An 18,030-nucleotide genomic window follows, 5' to 3' on the forward strand; every position below is an offset into this window, starting at 1 on the left:
CCTGCACAGCTATAGACCATTAGGGAAGAGGGTCAGCCACAGCCCCACTCCCAATTACCACAAACTCTGTGCCTACACCAAACTATAAGTTCTAGCCCTCTAGTCATGGATTGTCTGCACAGAAGTGCCCTGCTGCACACTCCCATCAGTGCCACGTATGGGCCCTCTGTGGGCCTGGTTCCTCCCACAGAGTGGAAGGGCCAAGTGAGCATGATCTCTGCAATTTCCAGGGGAAGAAAATGGAAAGCACAAGTCCAGCTACTGGAGTGATCAGTTTGAAGAACTAGATTTAGTCAAGCTCCCCAGCACCTCTGCTTTGATTTGGCAAGAGTTAAAGTTAGAGGTTTAGAGAAAACAAATGTCCTGTTATTTTAGAAAAGTTAATTCCTGGAATGATTGCTGCCAGGGGGCCACAGCAACAGAACAAACAAAAAGAGAGAGTCAGGGCAATTCTTTCCTATCAAGTTGGCATACACCCCAGAGATTGTTCAGCAATTCTCCAGGATCAGTGAGAAAAAGTCAGCTGTGGGAACATAGCCTTGCCTTTGCAAGCATCAGCAACCTTGTAAACACTGAGTGTAAGTGCTCTGAAGTGAGCTGGAACATGAAACCGAGCTGTGTTCCCAGCTGGTGTGCACTGGTGTCATTCCATCCACAGAAAGCTGAGCTGCGTGGCTCAGCTCTCCTCTTGGGACTGTGCTCCCAGGTACCACCAGTGCTTCCAGTTGCAACACAAATGCACACAGACACCCTGTGGGAATCTCCCTCTCAAGCCTGCACAGGCAGTTGTTCCCTGACTGCAGCATCTGGAGGACACACAATTCTTTGTCAATATTTCAGATCTCACTAGGGATGAGGCACCCTCAAATTGCTCTACCACAACACTCAAAGCACTGGAATAGGCATATTTACTCCTTTTCAGCAATAAAATGTCAGAGGAAGGTTAATTTTAAGTTAACCACATAGGACTCCCTCTGAGCACCACAAGGCAGAGCTAAAAGTCAGGACAGAAACCAAACAGTTAAGCTGCATTCCTCTCAGAGTACCCATTAAAAGAAAAGGCTTTCTCTTTAGTCAACTTCAAATCCAGTATTCTGCAGAAGTGAATTAGAGTGGCTGGAACAGAGCTTTTCTAAAGCAGTTTACATTGGACAGATCACAAAAACAATAATCATAAAACATGCTTTCTGTGAACCTTCCAAATTATCACATTTCTTCTTTTGACAACTGAAAACATTCATAGGGTGGGGGAAAAGACTGAAATCTAAGGGATAAGTGTAAGGAAGAGCTGATGATCTGAAATAGGAACAAAAGGAAAATAAAGAAAAACCAGGCATTTTGAGTGTAGCCCAAACCCATAGTGACAGAAGAAATCAGATACTTTCTTGGTGACAAATTCCAAAAGCACAACAAGAAAGACAGCTACTTTCCTCAAAAATTTATAGCTATGCAAAAAAGCCTAGTTTTTCATAACACTGTAACATCCAAGTAAAATCAGTACCTCATTATTCTGATCAAACACACAGGAACGCCTGATCAAGGGCAGTCCTTGCCCAGAGACATTCCAAAGCAACTGGATAACCAGAGAACAAGAGGAGGAAGTGTAATAAAGAGATATCCTGGGTGAAGCCATTGAGCAAAGAGCTCAGGGGATGCTCTTTATGCCTCAGATTACCTGCCATAAATTTCTGAGCGTGTGTCAGGTGAGACTTGTCATTGCACCCTGGTCCTTTTACACTAAAAGACCTGCAGTGCTGTTAATGTTCTGGCAGATTTTCTGGCTTTCTTTCCCATAGGCGCTCACAGATTTGGCATGACAGAGTGACCCAAATCATACGGCTAACAGCCAGCAGGACCTACCCTGCTCCACAGCCTAGAAGCCTTCCTTCATCCCTGCCTGGCTTCAAAAAGCATCTTGGCTGCATCAGTCATCTCCTTTCCAGGAAAGAGACAAATCCAAATTTTAACTTCCAAATACCCTACAAGGCCTCCCTCCTTTGGGTCCTCAAAATTGTTGTGCCTCCACACCAGGCTTGCACTGAATGCTCCCTGCAGACCCACTTCTCACCAGGGCTAAGGTCTGTGAGCCCGGCTGGCTCCTGACACACTGTGCTGTGTGCCCTCCTCCCTGCCATGCCCATCCCTGCCTTCCTTGCAGGAGAGGGGAGCACACCACAGATAGCCCTCACCTCTGCCTTACTGCTGTGCTTTGGGGCTGCTCTCAAAGGACTCAAACTGCAAGTGCACCCACAGGCACTCACAGACAGCTGGTCTTCCCGAGCAAATCCCCTTCACCTCGGCAGCATAATCCGGAGATTTAAAAGCAAGGGCTTTTTTCAGATGGTGATGTCTGAAATAAGCTTATTTTGAGCCCAAATACATTTTCACATATTTTCAGTCTCTTCAGGACCTTAAATGGGAAAATTAAGATTTGAGTATGGAGGGCTTAAAGGTAAGTTACTGTCATTAAATTTGAATAATACCCTGAGCTCCTGATTTTTCTTTCTTTGGAAGCTGTTGCGTTTCCCTCCTGACTTGCATGGAAGCTGAACATTTAAACTGTATGGTTTGATGTGACAGTGTAGGTCATTTAATTACTCTTCATTTTTCACTTAGAGTGCAGATTGCAAAACCGGATATTTGCTGAAATCAAATGGACATTTTTGCTCTGAATGGATGATTTCAGTAACTAATCAGCAAGGCTCAAATGACAAGTTTAGCACGTCTTCAACAGTTTTAAATTTCTTCTGTATTTGAACATGCAAGATTTCAATCCATTTCTCATTGCTATCTGTTCTCCTGGAGTTCAAATATGTCAGTATTTCCTGGAATGCATATGAGCATTACAAATAAAATCAGATTGAAACTCACTTTCAAAAAGTTTGGCATTATTGAGACCTACTTTTAAGTGTAGGCAGATTTAATGTTCATTTGTGTCCAGGAAGTTCAGAGGGCTCCACACGCACACCTTGAAAGCAGAAACAAACCATCTGAAATTAATGAGGTAAGTGTGGGTTCCATCTTTCTATCTGGGAAAGGTGGAGTGAAAAGTTCAAAACCAAAAACTTTATAAAATCAGGACTATTAATTAAATGCTGAGCCAGAATTTATCAAAGGCAAGGAAGTAATTCCATGTGCTCCACTTGGCATGGGATCAGGCCCTTCATTTGAAATTTTGCAGAGTGAGGAAAATGGAAAACAACACTGTTACCTTCTGCTTTTTAAAGGGCAAACTCACTTGTCCACCCTTCTAGAGAAATTCTTTAACTGGAAAAGCAGTCATCACATACCACCAGAACAGGGAACTGATTTGGAATAATTGCCTAGATAATTTGAACACTTTTTCCAAGATTCAAAGAGCCTCATTTACAGTTAGACATCCCCGGGTTCCTCCCTGCCCTGGTTGTGGGAGTAGCTGTGCTTGATGGTCTGTCCAGATGTCTCTCCTCCCCCGTGTGATTTCACCCCTCTGCTTGGGGTGAAACCACCAGGCACACTCCAGTGACCAAACAATGCAGTGCCTAAGGCCTTCCTGCAACCCTACTAAAATGTCTCCACAAGGCTAGCCCAGGTCACTGCTAGTGCCCTCTGCCTTTTCCTGTCTGGGATCATTCCCCACACCTTTAAAGCCATGTATCACTATTCAACCTATCACAAGGATCGCCCACAGTGACATGTATATGACAGATATTTCTTGGTATACCAAGGCCATTCCCTTTCTTCCCACTTTATCTCTTCCCCACTTTTATTTCTTCTCCTATAATTTCTCGTATGTTTCATCATATCTTTCCCCTTTCTTCTCCCTCCTCTTTTCTATTCTCCTTTTTTTTCTTGTTTTTCTTTTTTCTTTCGTTTTTTTTTCTCTTTTACCTGTTTGGGTTTTTTTTGTTGTGGTTTGTTTTGGTTTTTTGGTTTTTTTTTTTTGTCTTGCCTTTCTTCTATTTTTTCTCTGCCTTAGATGTAAAACCTTCTTCTTTTAGCTTCTATCGCAGCTGTCAGTAGTTCTTCCTGGGAATACACATTGCAGCTAATCTCCTTAACCCTAAATTCACTATCCCAGTCAGAAAATGAGATTAACTTCCTGAACTTTTTGCTGTTGCTGCCAGAAAGGCCAAAGTCTAAAAGCTTGTGATCCCTATTTTATACATAAGCAACCACTAGGTACAAAGATACTATCTGTTTATACCCAAATTATCTGTGGAGGTCTTTCACAAGCCCTTTGGGGAGGCTCCTCTCTGTTTCAGTAACGGGAGATTGGGAAACTGCGGTTGTTCATGTTGGTTTTACAGGAAAAATAGAATGTCCTCACTTTGCAAAAGAATTTAACTTCTCTACTATGCTGCAACACATGCATTTTTAAATCAACACAATGCCTCTGCAAGGCAGACAATGGATTCCATCTGTCTAAACAGAGATGGCCTCTGCTATCAGGTCAGCTTGCAATCTTCACTTTGTCTTTCTGAATGGAAAGTACTAAACTACATGCAGATAACCTAGAGGAAGAGAATGGGACTTGGCCAGCATCAAACAGGAAATCTGTAGCACGCAGATTTTCTGATAGCCCTCAGTTTGCCCAGCAATCACTGGATCAGTCCTCTTCACATGAGGCTAAATTCTTTAAAGCTATGGGAGTCAAAAGAACTATAATAAGCCAAGAAGAACTCCTGTGTCTGCTACTACTAATCTTCATCCCCCCTTAAGAGTTTTGTTTTTCTCTCCATTCTCTGTGAAGAATTTGAGGAACTGTCCTTGATTTTACTTATAGGAAGAGGTGGGGAATGCAGTTTAAAACTATTTTCAGTCACACAATGCTTATTTTCATAGCATTGTAAATGTTCACATCCAACCTATTCAAATACATGCTGAATAACATGAAAGAGAACCTTTTTCAATTTAGCTAATAGCATCAGCTTGATCCCATCATCCAGCTGCTGATATCAACAACCAGATATTTCAAAATCATCATTATAATTCAGTTCCAATGTTTTCCTAGAAATAATTTCTAAAAGTATCAGCTCACTAAAGCTAAAAGAACCAAGCTGGACAAATTCCAGGCCTGCAAGGAAGCCAGTCATGCTGCATTTTGTTCCCTGGACAAATATGTACCAGAGATGTAGCTAGCTCTTTATCAAAAATCTTGTTATAGCTTCTTTACAAATCACATCTAGACATATTGTTCTATCATAATATTATCTTCAAAAATGTTAATCTGTTCTTGATTACTTTAGGGTCTGATTCTGGAGTTTTTTGAGTGTTCAAGGCTGGCAATAGTCAACAGTTCTCACAGAAAGCTACACAGAAAAGGTTAGAATCCCTCTCTTCTCCAAAAGGTTAGAATCCCTTCTTCTCCAAAGTTCAATAAATGAGTATTCTACTGATGTCACTAACATTGCTAATAGCATGGTCATTGAGGCAAGTACAAATACCATATAAAGCCTTGTGGGGCGTTTGATGCAAGAAACACGTCAATTTTTGTATCACGATTTAAAGTGAAAGTGCAATGACCCTACCAAAGGAATAAAAACCCTAATAATGTAAGGCTTCCGGATGAGAGCACTGAAAAGGCTGTGAGCTTTTACCATAGGAATTTAAAGCTTTGTGTACTTGGAGTGCACAAACTTGTTGTACTGAGGTTCAGGCTCCCTAATGAAATAAATGTGAATGCCCCTTCGTTGCCTTTCAAGGACAGCAAATTAGGTTTTTAATTGTCCAATATTTATGGCACAAAATAGATCTGTAATGTAGTCAAACAGTTTTCATGCTTTAGGAGAATGAATTCAATGGTCAGAGGTACAATGTTTTGGAAATCTGCGCTCTAAAACTTCACAAATGCAGCTTTTAATGCAAATGAGAGAGGACAACCAGTGCATTAGGAGGCAATTTGAAGGAAGCAAGTCCATAAAATCACACAAAATAAGTCAGCAAGCAGGACAGACTCTTCAAAAGTACTAACAGTTTGAAATTTGTTTACAAATTAATACTTCTACCAATTTAACATCATTGACTAAAAGTAACAGGCCTCACCAGGTCTTCAGATGAAGTTCATATTGTTTTGCAACCAGCATCTGTGGTTGTTCAGTTTGGTCACATAAACTTTTGTCAGATCTGTTACAATCGGAACTGTTCTACAGAGATACAGGGATACTTGGGCTGAATTCAAGGCCATCAGCCCTACGACCATACTACAGAATCTGGAGTTTTCTGACAACATAGATGCAACTAAGTCTCAAGCAGTGTTTTCTCTCTTTGATCCTGGTTATTCTTAAGGTTCTTTCTCTATCTCAACCTGCTCCCCATCAAACACACAAGTGTTTAGTAGAGAAAACAAATGTCCTGTTTAGAGAAATGAGCATTCATTCTAGGAATTAACTTTTCTAAAATAACAGGACTTTTCTAAAATAATTTGCTTTCTCTAAAATGAGTGGGCAGAACTGCCACAGAGTACAGGCAGTCAGGCAATGTGGTTTGTTCCTGAAGAATTCAGAAAAATGGTACCCTAGTGACACCTGTAGAGGTTTGCAGAGTGACTGCTTCCTTATCCCTTTTTTTATCCCTTTTTTCTCTGACTAAACTGTATTCCCCTGTTTTTTCTCTGACCAGACTGGATAAGCAGCACAGTATACTCACAGGATGAGCACGTCATGTATCACTGATGTCCCCAGGCCACCTGGCCTGAAGACAGTAGGGGCACGAGACACCTAAACTGTGACTTTCAGAAAACTCTGCAGTGGCTTTCTTGAATCAGTACTTCCATCTTTCTGCTAAAAGTCCTTAGTGTTGGCTTTGGGAGAGAGATGGCTTTGATGAAAAGACCAAAAAAGTTTTATCAGAGAACTGTCAGTTTTCTCACATGATTAGTCAAGGCTCAATCCACCAGGAGAAGAAAATCTCAGTGGGAAATGTACACAATGCTCTGCATTTTTGTACTCAACTGTTTAATGTGAAACTTTACCTTCTCCTAGTATGGATCTTTAAGAAATGGAAGCTACATATGCATTCCTCCACCAGGTTGCACATCTTCAAATTTCTTTTTATACTGAAAAGGTATTTTGGCTAGTTTGGGGTAGTTGTTAGGCAAATGTTGAAATAGCTGATGCACAGAAGCAATTGCAGTGAAGTGAGCTCCTCCCCAGTCTGCTTCCCTGAGTACCTTGTAAATAAGCTGTGTGACACTGCTCACTATAAATTAAACCATATTGAGTTTTTTTTTAAGGCAGGCAGTTTAGTATACTCTTCCCACTATGATTTTTAAGAACTTATTGATAACTAAGGACTAATTGGTACTTACTAATTCATTTTCAGCTGTAGCTATAGGGAACAAATTAAAACCTGAAAATTATCTTATCTCCACCTTAACCCTTGCATGGGTCCCTCTCCGTTGCTTGGCACAGTCTGAGCCAAAAAACAGATCTTCTTTCAAAAGTTTCATAGTCCTGTGTGATGCCAGGTATTTTTCTCATGTCTGTTCCAAATTCCAGTCACAACAGAAACCTACGGTAATTGAATTGATTGATTGTCAGCTTTAAAAATGTTACTATATCACTGTCTACCACTGTATTTTAATCACCTTGGCCAGTATCACAGAGGCCTCTGTGTAGAGACATTACTTGATCCTACAGGAACTGCTTTCAGGTTCGTTGGTTTTTTTCACCAGCTAATAATCTTTAGCATTTCATCAGGCCACATTAAACTCAATGTACAAACAGTTAAGAAAAGTACTGTATCTGGCACTGTTTAATGTCACTGACATGAAATGTGAGCAGCTGTGCCAGCATTCCTGAACTCTGGAAGTACTTTACCTTTCCTCTGTCTTTTGGAAATTAAATACATTTTAATATGTTTTGGGGAAATAAATATGTTTTAGAACAGTGCTATAATGTTAGGAAGGTCAAAGGATTAACTGTGTCTTGTCATCTAGATAGTAAAAGAAATCAAGACCATTTCAATTACAGAGATGTCTAGCTGCCTTTTATCTCCAGGTTCACCAGGGCTGAGGATTTACAGTGCTCTGTGAGTGGCAGAGCTATACGGCAATTTAATGAAAATGTTCTCCCCAGTTTTGGAGTACACTCACTGGAAGAACTATTTCTGACTGCTATTTTAGCCTCTACCTATTGTCACTAGACATGTTTGGGACAAGCTTTAATTTCTGAAGAAGCAAGACCAAAACTGATTAACATCATCAGGCATCAATCTATTTCAATGAACTTTAAAAAAAGGATTTTCATATCTTGTCTGCAATTCAAGGATAGGGATATTTTCCCTTTCTCTGTTTTGGAATATTTTTTAATATTAAAAGATATAAAAATGACAAAATAACAAATCTTTATTTTGATTTTATAGGCCTAAGAAGAAAAAGAGCATTTCCCTTCATGATAATTAAGTGATGCTCTTCTACAGACTGTTCTTCATATCAAGATGGCTTTACTGGCCTATGCACATCAGCTGGATCATGACTGAGGCTGGTGAGCTTCTGATAGTTAGCAAATTGTTCCTCCCGGCCACTAACCAAAAAAGACCTTCTTTTGTATGTCAGTTCCAGGGCACCCATTGCAGACAAACATGAGAGGACTTCCCAAATGCATGGTTCTGGGAAGAGTTGCCAGGAACAAGATCCATGCAGGAGCAAGAAAAATCCATTACTGTCCATTTGACCATTATTTGATTGGAATTTATTTTTGATGCATTAAAGTATCCCTCAGTGAGAGCCTTGGGCTATGCAAAATCCTCCTGACACTGCCTGACTGTCGCAGACATTTGTCCACAGAAATCCTTCCTTTCATATTTCTGTGTCTTCGGGAGCCAGAGGCCCCCGAAGAGAAGGTAAACAATTATTATCAGCTGCTGTGGAATGCAATAGGATTCACCTTGATTGGCTCATTTTCTATGTTTATAATTAAGAGCCAATCACCAGTTCAAGCCAGGGGACTGAGTCCTTGGCCACAACTTTGTTGTGGGTTCTTTTCTATCTATTCTTAGCTTAGCTAGCAGCTCTGCAAACCTCTCTCTATATTCTTTTTAGTATAATTATAATGTATTATATCATATATTAATAAATTCAGCCTTCTGATCAAGATACAAGATTCACCGTCTCTCTCTCACCAGCAGCGACCCACTCAGGCCGCTGTAATACCTGACCAGTTTGCAGTTTTCTGGGTGATTTATACTTGGTGTAGAGCTTTACTAGCTTGCATGGAAAAGAAAGGAAGACAGTTATATGAGGATGGCTGAGGGAACATTTTTAATAGCGAAGATAATACAAGAACAATGGGACCCCCAAATGCAGAGAATGGAGCCAAAGTGGCCATGGACCATGGCATCAAGAACACATGTCAAAAAGGAAAGCTCCTTTTCCAATGGTAGCTAAAGCTTCCTGGCAAACACCTGTGAGTGGGTTCAGTTTGGAACTAGACAACAGGTGTGTTCTGTATCACTCTTTTGCTTTTGGGGGCTTTTTCTTCATCTTGTTTTTTAACACAGTGATGTATAAATGAAGTCAAATTAAAGCAAGTACCACACACACTCTCACATCATGGCAGCACCACAAGATTCCTTTCCAGTTTAAGCAGAGAAAAACAAATATTCATTGCCAGAGGCAGCTGCGTATAGCCATCACAAACTACATTTCTTCCTCGAAAGTGGAGGGATCTCAGTTTATGAGTTCCAGAATCCCATGTGATGTGATGGTTCCAAGTTTTGAGGTACAAGAGAAAACCATTTTGAAATTACAATATTGTCAAAATGCAACTGAGCTCTAGAGACACCTATTAATGAAGATTCTTGGGAAGAGTGCCGTAAATTTTGTTTGAATATCTTTTTCTGCATTTATTTGTTAATTTTTAAAGGAAAAGGGTATTATAACAGCTTAAATATTATCATAGTTATCATTTAAACGTCTTCCAAATCATCCAAACCAAAAGACCAAAACTTAAGAAAGGGTAAAACTTCATGATCAGATGTTGGAAACTAAAGGAATTTCTAGCTTCCAGATGCTCCTATTTAAAGGCTTCCTAGCTTCCTATTTAAAGGCTTCCATTTATTTCTGACTTTAGGGGTAAGCATAAGTCTAGGTGTGAGTGCTTGACTTAAAATCTGAGAAATGGTATCTGGATTTCTCCTTTTGCAGTAACTACTGGAGGTGAGACAAAATAATGTCTCCAATTGTCCCTTTAGATATTTGACTGTCAACACAGCAAACTGGAAAGGAAAAACACTAATGAAAAAACAGAAAAAGAAAGGGAAACACTGTTTGTGTGTGAACTCTGAACAAAATACTTAATGGAGTTTAAAGCCCAATATTCAGCTTATTTAAACCAGCATTACCACGTTAAAGTCAAAGCAGCTCCGCCAATTAGCTAAGGATATGGTGATTAGCTATTTCCATTGCTTGGAAAAGCAGAGGAAAAAAAATCTTAATTTTTTTACAAATCCTCTAACAAAACTAAGCAATATTTTACTATACCGTATGCATGTGATTCTTAGAAATGTGAAGAAAATAACCCTTTGGAAAGTAAACCCAGAAAATTTATTTCTGAATGTTATCTGACAGTGTTTTTCATTAGTAAACAAAGTTTAGTTCAATATCAAATTATCCATTTTATATGAAACAGAATTCAAATTTCTGCTTTTCTCATTAAAAAGGGGATGTTCCCTTTAGATTAAAAGGAAGGTGGACTATTTTAAAATCTCTTCCAATTCAGTTTCAGTTCTTCCCCTACGGTGTCCCAATTCTCAGTTCATACTAATTTCTATATTTATTTTAGAAGTCACTCTTCCAGGATCTCATGATGTCTTTAGCACATGGATAGAGTATGGTGTTTGGTGCCAGGAATGCAGTGCAGAAAAAAAAAATTAGAAGGACACAAAAAACAGAGAAAACAAGCAAACAAATGAACCAAAACACTGGGCTTTAAAAATAAGCAACCACAGTGGGGTTCCACTGCAATTTGATTATGTAATAACCTCTTTTCTTCTTCCAGAAGGTAATGCAGAGTTGTGAAGTTCAAATATAATACAGAGGATCTTGTTTGTTAGAGTGGAAACGAAGTGACAAGCTATTTATAATGCCAGGCCTGTTTCTGATACTTTGAGAGAAACATGGATGTTGTGTGTTGAGTGTCGATTTTAGTTTTGTCCAGTGCTAGGAATAGAAAGGCTTTGCCTTGCTCCCAGTGTGCACACAACAAAGGTTAAACCCTTCCCATACACTGAGTTTACTTTAGCTGTAAATTATATACTGTATCAGAGGAGCCTGGGATGTCTTCTGTGAGTGAAGAACTGCCAAATTGGTTTATAGAGAAGAAAGGGCTCTCCTTTAATCTTTTCTTTACTACTTCTCATGGATCAAATTCTTCCAGCTTCTTCCACTGCAGGGTACCTTACTCTCAAGGTGACCCTACTGAAGGATAGGGTATTTTGAAATTTGAGGAAGATCTGTCAACTCTCACCAGGTTTTAACCATGGAGGTTGGACTGAGTAAAAAACTTGGTGCAGATTTCAAACTGTGCTTTCTCCATAATGAAGGTGGTTTGGATGGTAACTAGAGTCAGAGATAGGGGTCAGCACCTACTCACAGAACCATCAGGCAAGTTTTGGTATTCAACATTCAGCATGTGGTTTTCTGTGAATTGGTGTTTAATGAAGAGTACCCTGAACCTTTCTGAATAAAATTGCAGAAGACTATTCAGCCACAGTTTGTCTCTCAACTGGTCTTGGAACAGGTATTTTTGATAACTGAAGAACTGTGCCAGTTTAGAGCTTCTTTCTGCTAACATGTTGAGATTGTCATGACTATGCAATGTAATATAATGGCATATTAGTAATTTGGAATTCCATGGAATAGAGGTTTAGATCAAGATGGATGGATCTTGATCAAAGGATGGATAATTCTGTTCAAAATCAATCGTATCAACTACCAATTTGTAAATAAATTACTTTCTATTAAGACACAAAGCAGCTCTCTGTGAGCAGAGAGTCTAGTATAAAGATTTTAAAGCTTCTGCTTCTTTTCACTAACATCATGTCTTTCTGGGGACAAATGTTTAGGCAATTACTATAATTATGATAAGGACTCTATTTTCCATGTGAAATAGAGAGAATGAGTAGTCACACAGGACTGTATAATTACATTTATTCCCAACCCCCCCAAGAAAATCTTTCACTCAGACAGCATGAGATTGTTTATTTGATACATCAGTGTTAAAATCATACAAACACACGTGGAAGAAAATTAGGAATTAAATTATGTCTTCTCTTTGAATCCCATTAGGGAAACTGAAGGGAGCAAAGAGAGGACAAAGTAATGTGAACTCAGTGTGAAGGAATGTAGCTAATGTTCCTTATCTGACCTCATGCTGAGCCACAGCACCAGTGCAAAGCAGTTCTTCTATAGCGTCATCCTCATACCCCAGCACGCTCTTCAGTATCTCCACTGTGTGTTGTCCAACAAGTGGAGGTGGTTTTGGATGTGACATAGCAAATTCACTGTATCTGACGCCTGGTCCTGAAAATATAAAAAAAAACAAATAGGAGGGAAATTATTTTCCAGAGTTACTACCTATATTTATATTGAAATGTTAAAGGAAAGTACCTCATTTTCACACCAGTTCTAATCACAGTCCTTACCATCAAAATGTTTTATTCTGAAATTACAGACTAAAAAGATTCCAGTTTGCAATAATATACCAATAAGCCACTTTTAAATAGTTCACTCAAATGCAGAATTGCTGGACTGCTGAATAGTCATGAAATGTTATGAAAAGCTTCCCGTTTTTTCCAGTGATATGTATATGGATATCAGGGTGCTTTGAGTCATATTATGTCGCCAGTCTTCCACTCCCTGCTACCTGAACAGCAATGCCCAGCCCACTCAGGATGAGATGCAGAAATCCCCACATTTCTGCACCATGAGGCAGAACAAGCATAAGGACACAACTCAGTGTCACGTTAACACACTTGCACTGTTGTCAGAGCAGTGCACGGACAATGGGCAGCACCATCTCCAGCTGGCAGCAGCTCAAGCACCTCTGCAGCGTGCTCCAGTATCCTGCAGTGACACAACTGACAGAACGATAAAACCAGTTTGGTTTACGTGCTTTATCAAAAACACAAGTAGCAGTAGCCATACGAAAATCAACAATGATTTATTTGCTCTGGAAGGAATAATTTCAAAAATGAAAATCTGGAAGCTGGCAATGTTAAGAAGTGTTCTTCTATTACAGGTAGTCAGATGTCATGTTTTAGTGGTGCTCTGTAGTGAACTGATTTCAGTTCACTGTAGCTCCCTGCAGACAAGAAGCTATATCCTTACTGCCAGACTCAGAAAGGAGAATGAGCCACAAATTCATGCTGGAATCAGAAGTGAGGTGCACCCACTCACCTCACAGAACTGAGGTGCACTTTCATTGCGCGTGCACTCAGCACATGCAATGAAAGATTAGCTGCCTCATGGAGAAAGAGAGGACAATAGTTTCCTTAACTGCTAATTGAAAACTGTTCTTTAATACAAAACTGAAGAACATTTGATGCTATTGACAAAATTATTCCTCTATTAATAATAATGGCTTTTATTACATCATTAAAAGAATTTACAAAAAAGGTTATATATAATTATATCTTTGTCTACAAAACTACAGCTTTGCTTTGAAATGCAAAGTACAAAGAATGTTTCAAAAACCAGAACAGTATTTATTTTATTTCTGAAGAAATAGAATATTGGCCAGCAAGAGAAGTGAACCACAGCATGAATTGATAGATTTGCTACATGAAGCTACTACTTATTCAAGGAGAGATGTTGGCAAAGGTCAGTCAGGATGACAAAACATGTCATTTTACTATTTTTTGCCAGTCTTCATGAACTGGAATCAAGTGTTTAATACAATAAAGTATCCACCTCCAGGAAAGATAAAATAAGACAAAAGGTGCCTAGAAAAACAGTAATTTTCAAGCTGATTTGGTACATTTCTGACAAGTATGCTCCTGGAAGGACTAATGGTTGGACTTGATGATCTTACAGGTCTTTGCCAACCCAGATGATTCCAGGTTCCCATATATGGTTTCTGAGTTTAAAAAGGAAAGGAATTACAGTTGGTGAATTGCAAACCAAATAATTTAACTTCAAGTTCCATTCAATACTGGACGAAATAATCACAATGAAAATAATCAGCAGATGAGTAACATGTACCTCTTGAGAACAAATAGTATGTGTGATCTCTTGTCTTTCTACCAGGAAAAGGGCTGGCCATGAGATACATCCCATCTAATAATCCAGATATAGAAGTTTAGTTCCTTAGACACTCTTTGGAGATACTGAAGATGAAAGAACACACTTACAGTGTCTTCTAAGACCCTGGCAAATGAGTAAACCTGGCCAGTTGAATTGCAATCACCTGTGTTTCTCCATAGAGGAAAGGGTAGACAAGTGTCCTGGATGGGGAGGTTTACCACCCAGACATCAAGCCAGGTGAGATGACCCTCTGTCATGGTTTAACTCCAGCCAGCAGACAAGCCCCATTTGCTCAGTCCCCCACCAGTGGGATCAGAGGGATAATCAGAACAGGAAAAGGCAGAAAACTCACAGGTTGAGATAAAGAGAGTTTAACAGGGAAAGCAAAGCCTTGCACACAAACAACAAGAAATCCCTACTTCCCATAGGCAGGCAGGTGTTCAGCCACCTCCAGGGGAGCAGGGCCATGTAACAGTGACCTGGGAAGACAAATGCCAAAACTCCAAAAGTTTCGTCCTTCATCCTTCTTTACCCCACTTTATATACAGAGCTTGATGTCATACAATCTGGAATGTTCCTCTGGTCAGCTGGGGTCACCTGTCCTGGTTGTCTCTCTTCTCAATCTCCCATGTGTTCCCAGTCTTGCCAGTGTGGCAATATGAGAAGCGGGAAAGGCTTTGTGAAAGCCCTGCTCAGCAATTTTTAAAAATCTCTATATTATCAACCCTGTATTCAGCACAAATCTGAAACACAGTCCCATAGCAGCCACTGTAAAGAAAATTGCCTCTACCCCAGACAAGACCAACACATTCTTCAACCTGTAAGACACCAAATCAAGAACTGACTTCCAGAAAGAAAATTCTCTGCCATTTTCCATAAACTGACTAAAGAAACAAGGTCTAGATAAATCCAAAACAAGGTGCAATATTGAGAGGAAAATCATATTCAGAGAATTGCTTCTTGGGATCTTGTAAAACAGAACATTGTAAGTGAGCTCCAGAGGAATCTGTTCAGTATGAAGCACTTAGCAGTGATGGCTCAGCAGCACAGCACCTGATGGCTGATGGAACTCAGATCTTACCTTCTCAGCTTTCTGAGGACATCAAAAATTATAACTTCCTGTGAAGCACATTTTACAATGACCTGGCTACATTGGAGAAATGGTCTGATAAAAGAGGATGAAATTCAATACTGTCAAGGGGGAGGAATTATGTTCATTACATAAATACAGTGCAGGGGACAAACAGGAAAGTAGGAATAGTTAGGGGTTATTCTAGATCACAAAGCGAGGATGAGTCAACAACGTCATGCTGTTGCGAAAAAGGCAAGCATCATACAGGGGTGTACAAACAAGAGAAATGCCTGCAGGACACATTTTTGCTCCAGTTAGAGCTGGCAAGTCACAGCTGGAGCAGTGTCTGGTGTGGGGCCCCCACTGCACAGCCATGTGGAACACCTGAGAGCTTCCACAAGACAGCAACTGAAATTTTCACAGGCAACATGACAGATTGAACTAAGTGGGATCATGGACCTAAAGAGAAAGGCTAGAGAAAAACAACTTCAAAACTGTTTTCAAAAAATGTATAAAAACCCCACCACTACCACTAAAACAAACCCTAAACACGCCCCCCAAAATCCATGCAAACTTCCTGGAAGGGGGAAAGAAATCCTTTTTCATGTCCATAATGAGAAATACTTGACTTAAATTGCAACAAAGGAAAGTGTAGGAAACAAAAAATAAACTTTTATAATGGTAGGGTAACAAAATGCTGAAACAAGCCACAGGAGGAGGCTGTGGAGTTTGTATCAATCCAGTCTTTAGTAAAGAGATTTATTCTAGAATAGGTCATCCCACAGCTTATCCCTGGGGCCTGCTGATGGATTAGATCTCTCAAAGACCCTTTCACCCACTAATATATGTCCCTTTCACCCACTGTAATAAGAAAGCTAAGAAACAGCTCACATCAGGGATAAGTTTTCTATTAACTTGTTCCTCTGATTCTACTCTCTTCAAACACACCGAGTTCAATTTCCAGAGGAAAACTTCAGTGAAAGACCAGTACATTTTAAAGGGAAAGGTGACATCTCTGGGCAATAGTTGTATTAATTCCTCTACTTAGGAGGGAGTAGGAGCCCTAGGAGGGCAAAACTGGCAGTAGTGCAAGCCACAGGAATGATCTCTGTGCCAGCTGAAATGCTTGTGACGATAATTTCAAAGTAAAAGAGCCCTTTAGGGATTTATTAGTCTAGAAATTCAACAGAGCCACAGAACTATTATGCAATTTCTACTAAAAAGAAAAGAGACAAAGCAATCTTATTTCAGGTGTGTGTATCTGGGAGCTCTTTACACCGAGAAATCAGCAAACACTCAAAGGTTTAGTAACTACAGACTTTTCATTTGCTTGTGCAAATTTTTGCTAACATAAAAAATTATAGATCTCAAACCCTGGGAGTTTTTGCAGTGATATTGAAAGACACAGAATAAAATCTCTAAAGAGAGAAAACCAAAATTGACATTTTGTGCAACAGACAGAATGCTTCATGCTTCCCAAAGAAAATTAATCTTACAAACTAGAGCATGCTGGAAAATTGCACAGCAATTATAAAACCAGTGTCTTCCTTGAGCTTTTATTGTTTGATGCATAATTCATCACGCTACTTTTCACTTTGATAGAGTTATAAAGTTATCTACATTCATTCAAAGGAGCTACTTGCTAATGATCCATCATTAACGATTCTCTGTTCTTTCCTTGTGTAACTTCTACTTGGCTTCTGTGTCAATTAGGAGGGTGCAAAGCTTGCCAGTCAGGCTTCAGCAATCCCACGCTCCTACTGAACAACGCTCCAGGAAAGCAACCAGCAGAATGCTATGCAAATGCTAATTAAACACAACTGCCTTATGAGGAAACCATCCCTAGAGGCAGAGAGAGGTGAACTGCTTTAATTAAGGTCAAAAGCATTTGCATGTGGGTGAGTTACAGGAGCCTAGCAGATGAAAACAGGCCTTTGCTGGGGTAGAAGCAGGGTGACTGGTGAGGGGGTGTAAGCTGGTGGTCATCTGTGCATCCTTGCTGTCAGCAGCACATACTCCATTCAGGCATGAAGTTAAGGGGGCATTTATTGTCACCCGAAAAAAGCAATGAAAGAATGAGTGGTAGCTGTAATTTACCTTTGTCCTGTCAAATTAAAAGGAGTCTGTTTCTCTTTTTGCTGTGATTAGCACTGACAGTAAAGCAAAGAGCTCTTTCACCACATTTAAAATCTAGGCTAATATTTTGTTATTATTATCATCATTTGATTTTGACACATTGCTAAAATACACGCTGTGCACACCACAGAACCTACAAGAACAATAAATCAAAATTTTTTATTGATTGCAACCACAATGACAATTGTACCAAGACATCTTGAATACTTGAACTGAGCTTCATTATAAAAAATTCTTTTTCTTTGAGGCCTATCTACTATGGCACTGCTAAGCATCACACTGAGCCACTAGTTAAAGACATACCAAACACATTAAAGCAAAAGAGAAAAATGAGATAAAACCACTGAAACAGGCCCAAGAAGGATCCTGCAAGAGTGAGATGCCTTTGAACACTCACCCGTAACAGGGGAAATACACAGCAGTCTTTGGGATATGTCTCTGGGTATTGCTGAGTTTGGGACAACAGAAGCAAAGTCATTTTCACTCTACACACAGCAGAAATTAAAGGTGAATTTCAATTCAATTAAATGTGCAAAGCATAGTATATAAAAATGGATAAAGGTAATAATCTTTGCTTTGTCCTGACAAATAGCATTCC

General features: G+C 39.6%; 1 protein-coding gene across 1 annotated transcript in view; it reads right to left on the reverse strand.

Moving 5' to 3' along the window:
* Positions 1 to 12,151: 12,151 nt before the first annotated feature.
* Positions 12,152 to 18,030, reverse strand: part of SUGCT (succinyl-CoA:glutarate-CoA transferase) — a 311,211-nt gene continuing 305,332 nt past the window's right edge. The window contains exon 14 of the mRNA XM_058812181.1: positions 12,152 to 12,502. Coding sequence (XP_058668164.1) covers positions 12,339 to 12,502 — 164 coding nt within the window. The 3' untranslated portion in view covers positions 12,152 to 12,338. The remainder of the gene's footprint in view (positions 12,503 to 18,030) is intronic.

Source organism: Ammospiza caudacuta, chromosome 1, assembly GCF_027887145.1.
Source record: "Ammospiza caudacuta isolate bAmmCau1 chromosome 1, bAmmCau1.pri, whole genome shotgun sequence".
NCBI lineage: Eukaryota > Metazoa > Chordata > Aves > Passeriformes > Passerellidae > Ammospiza > Ammospiza caudacuta.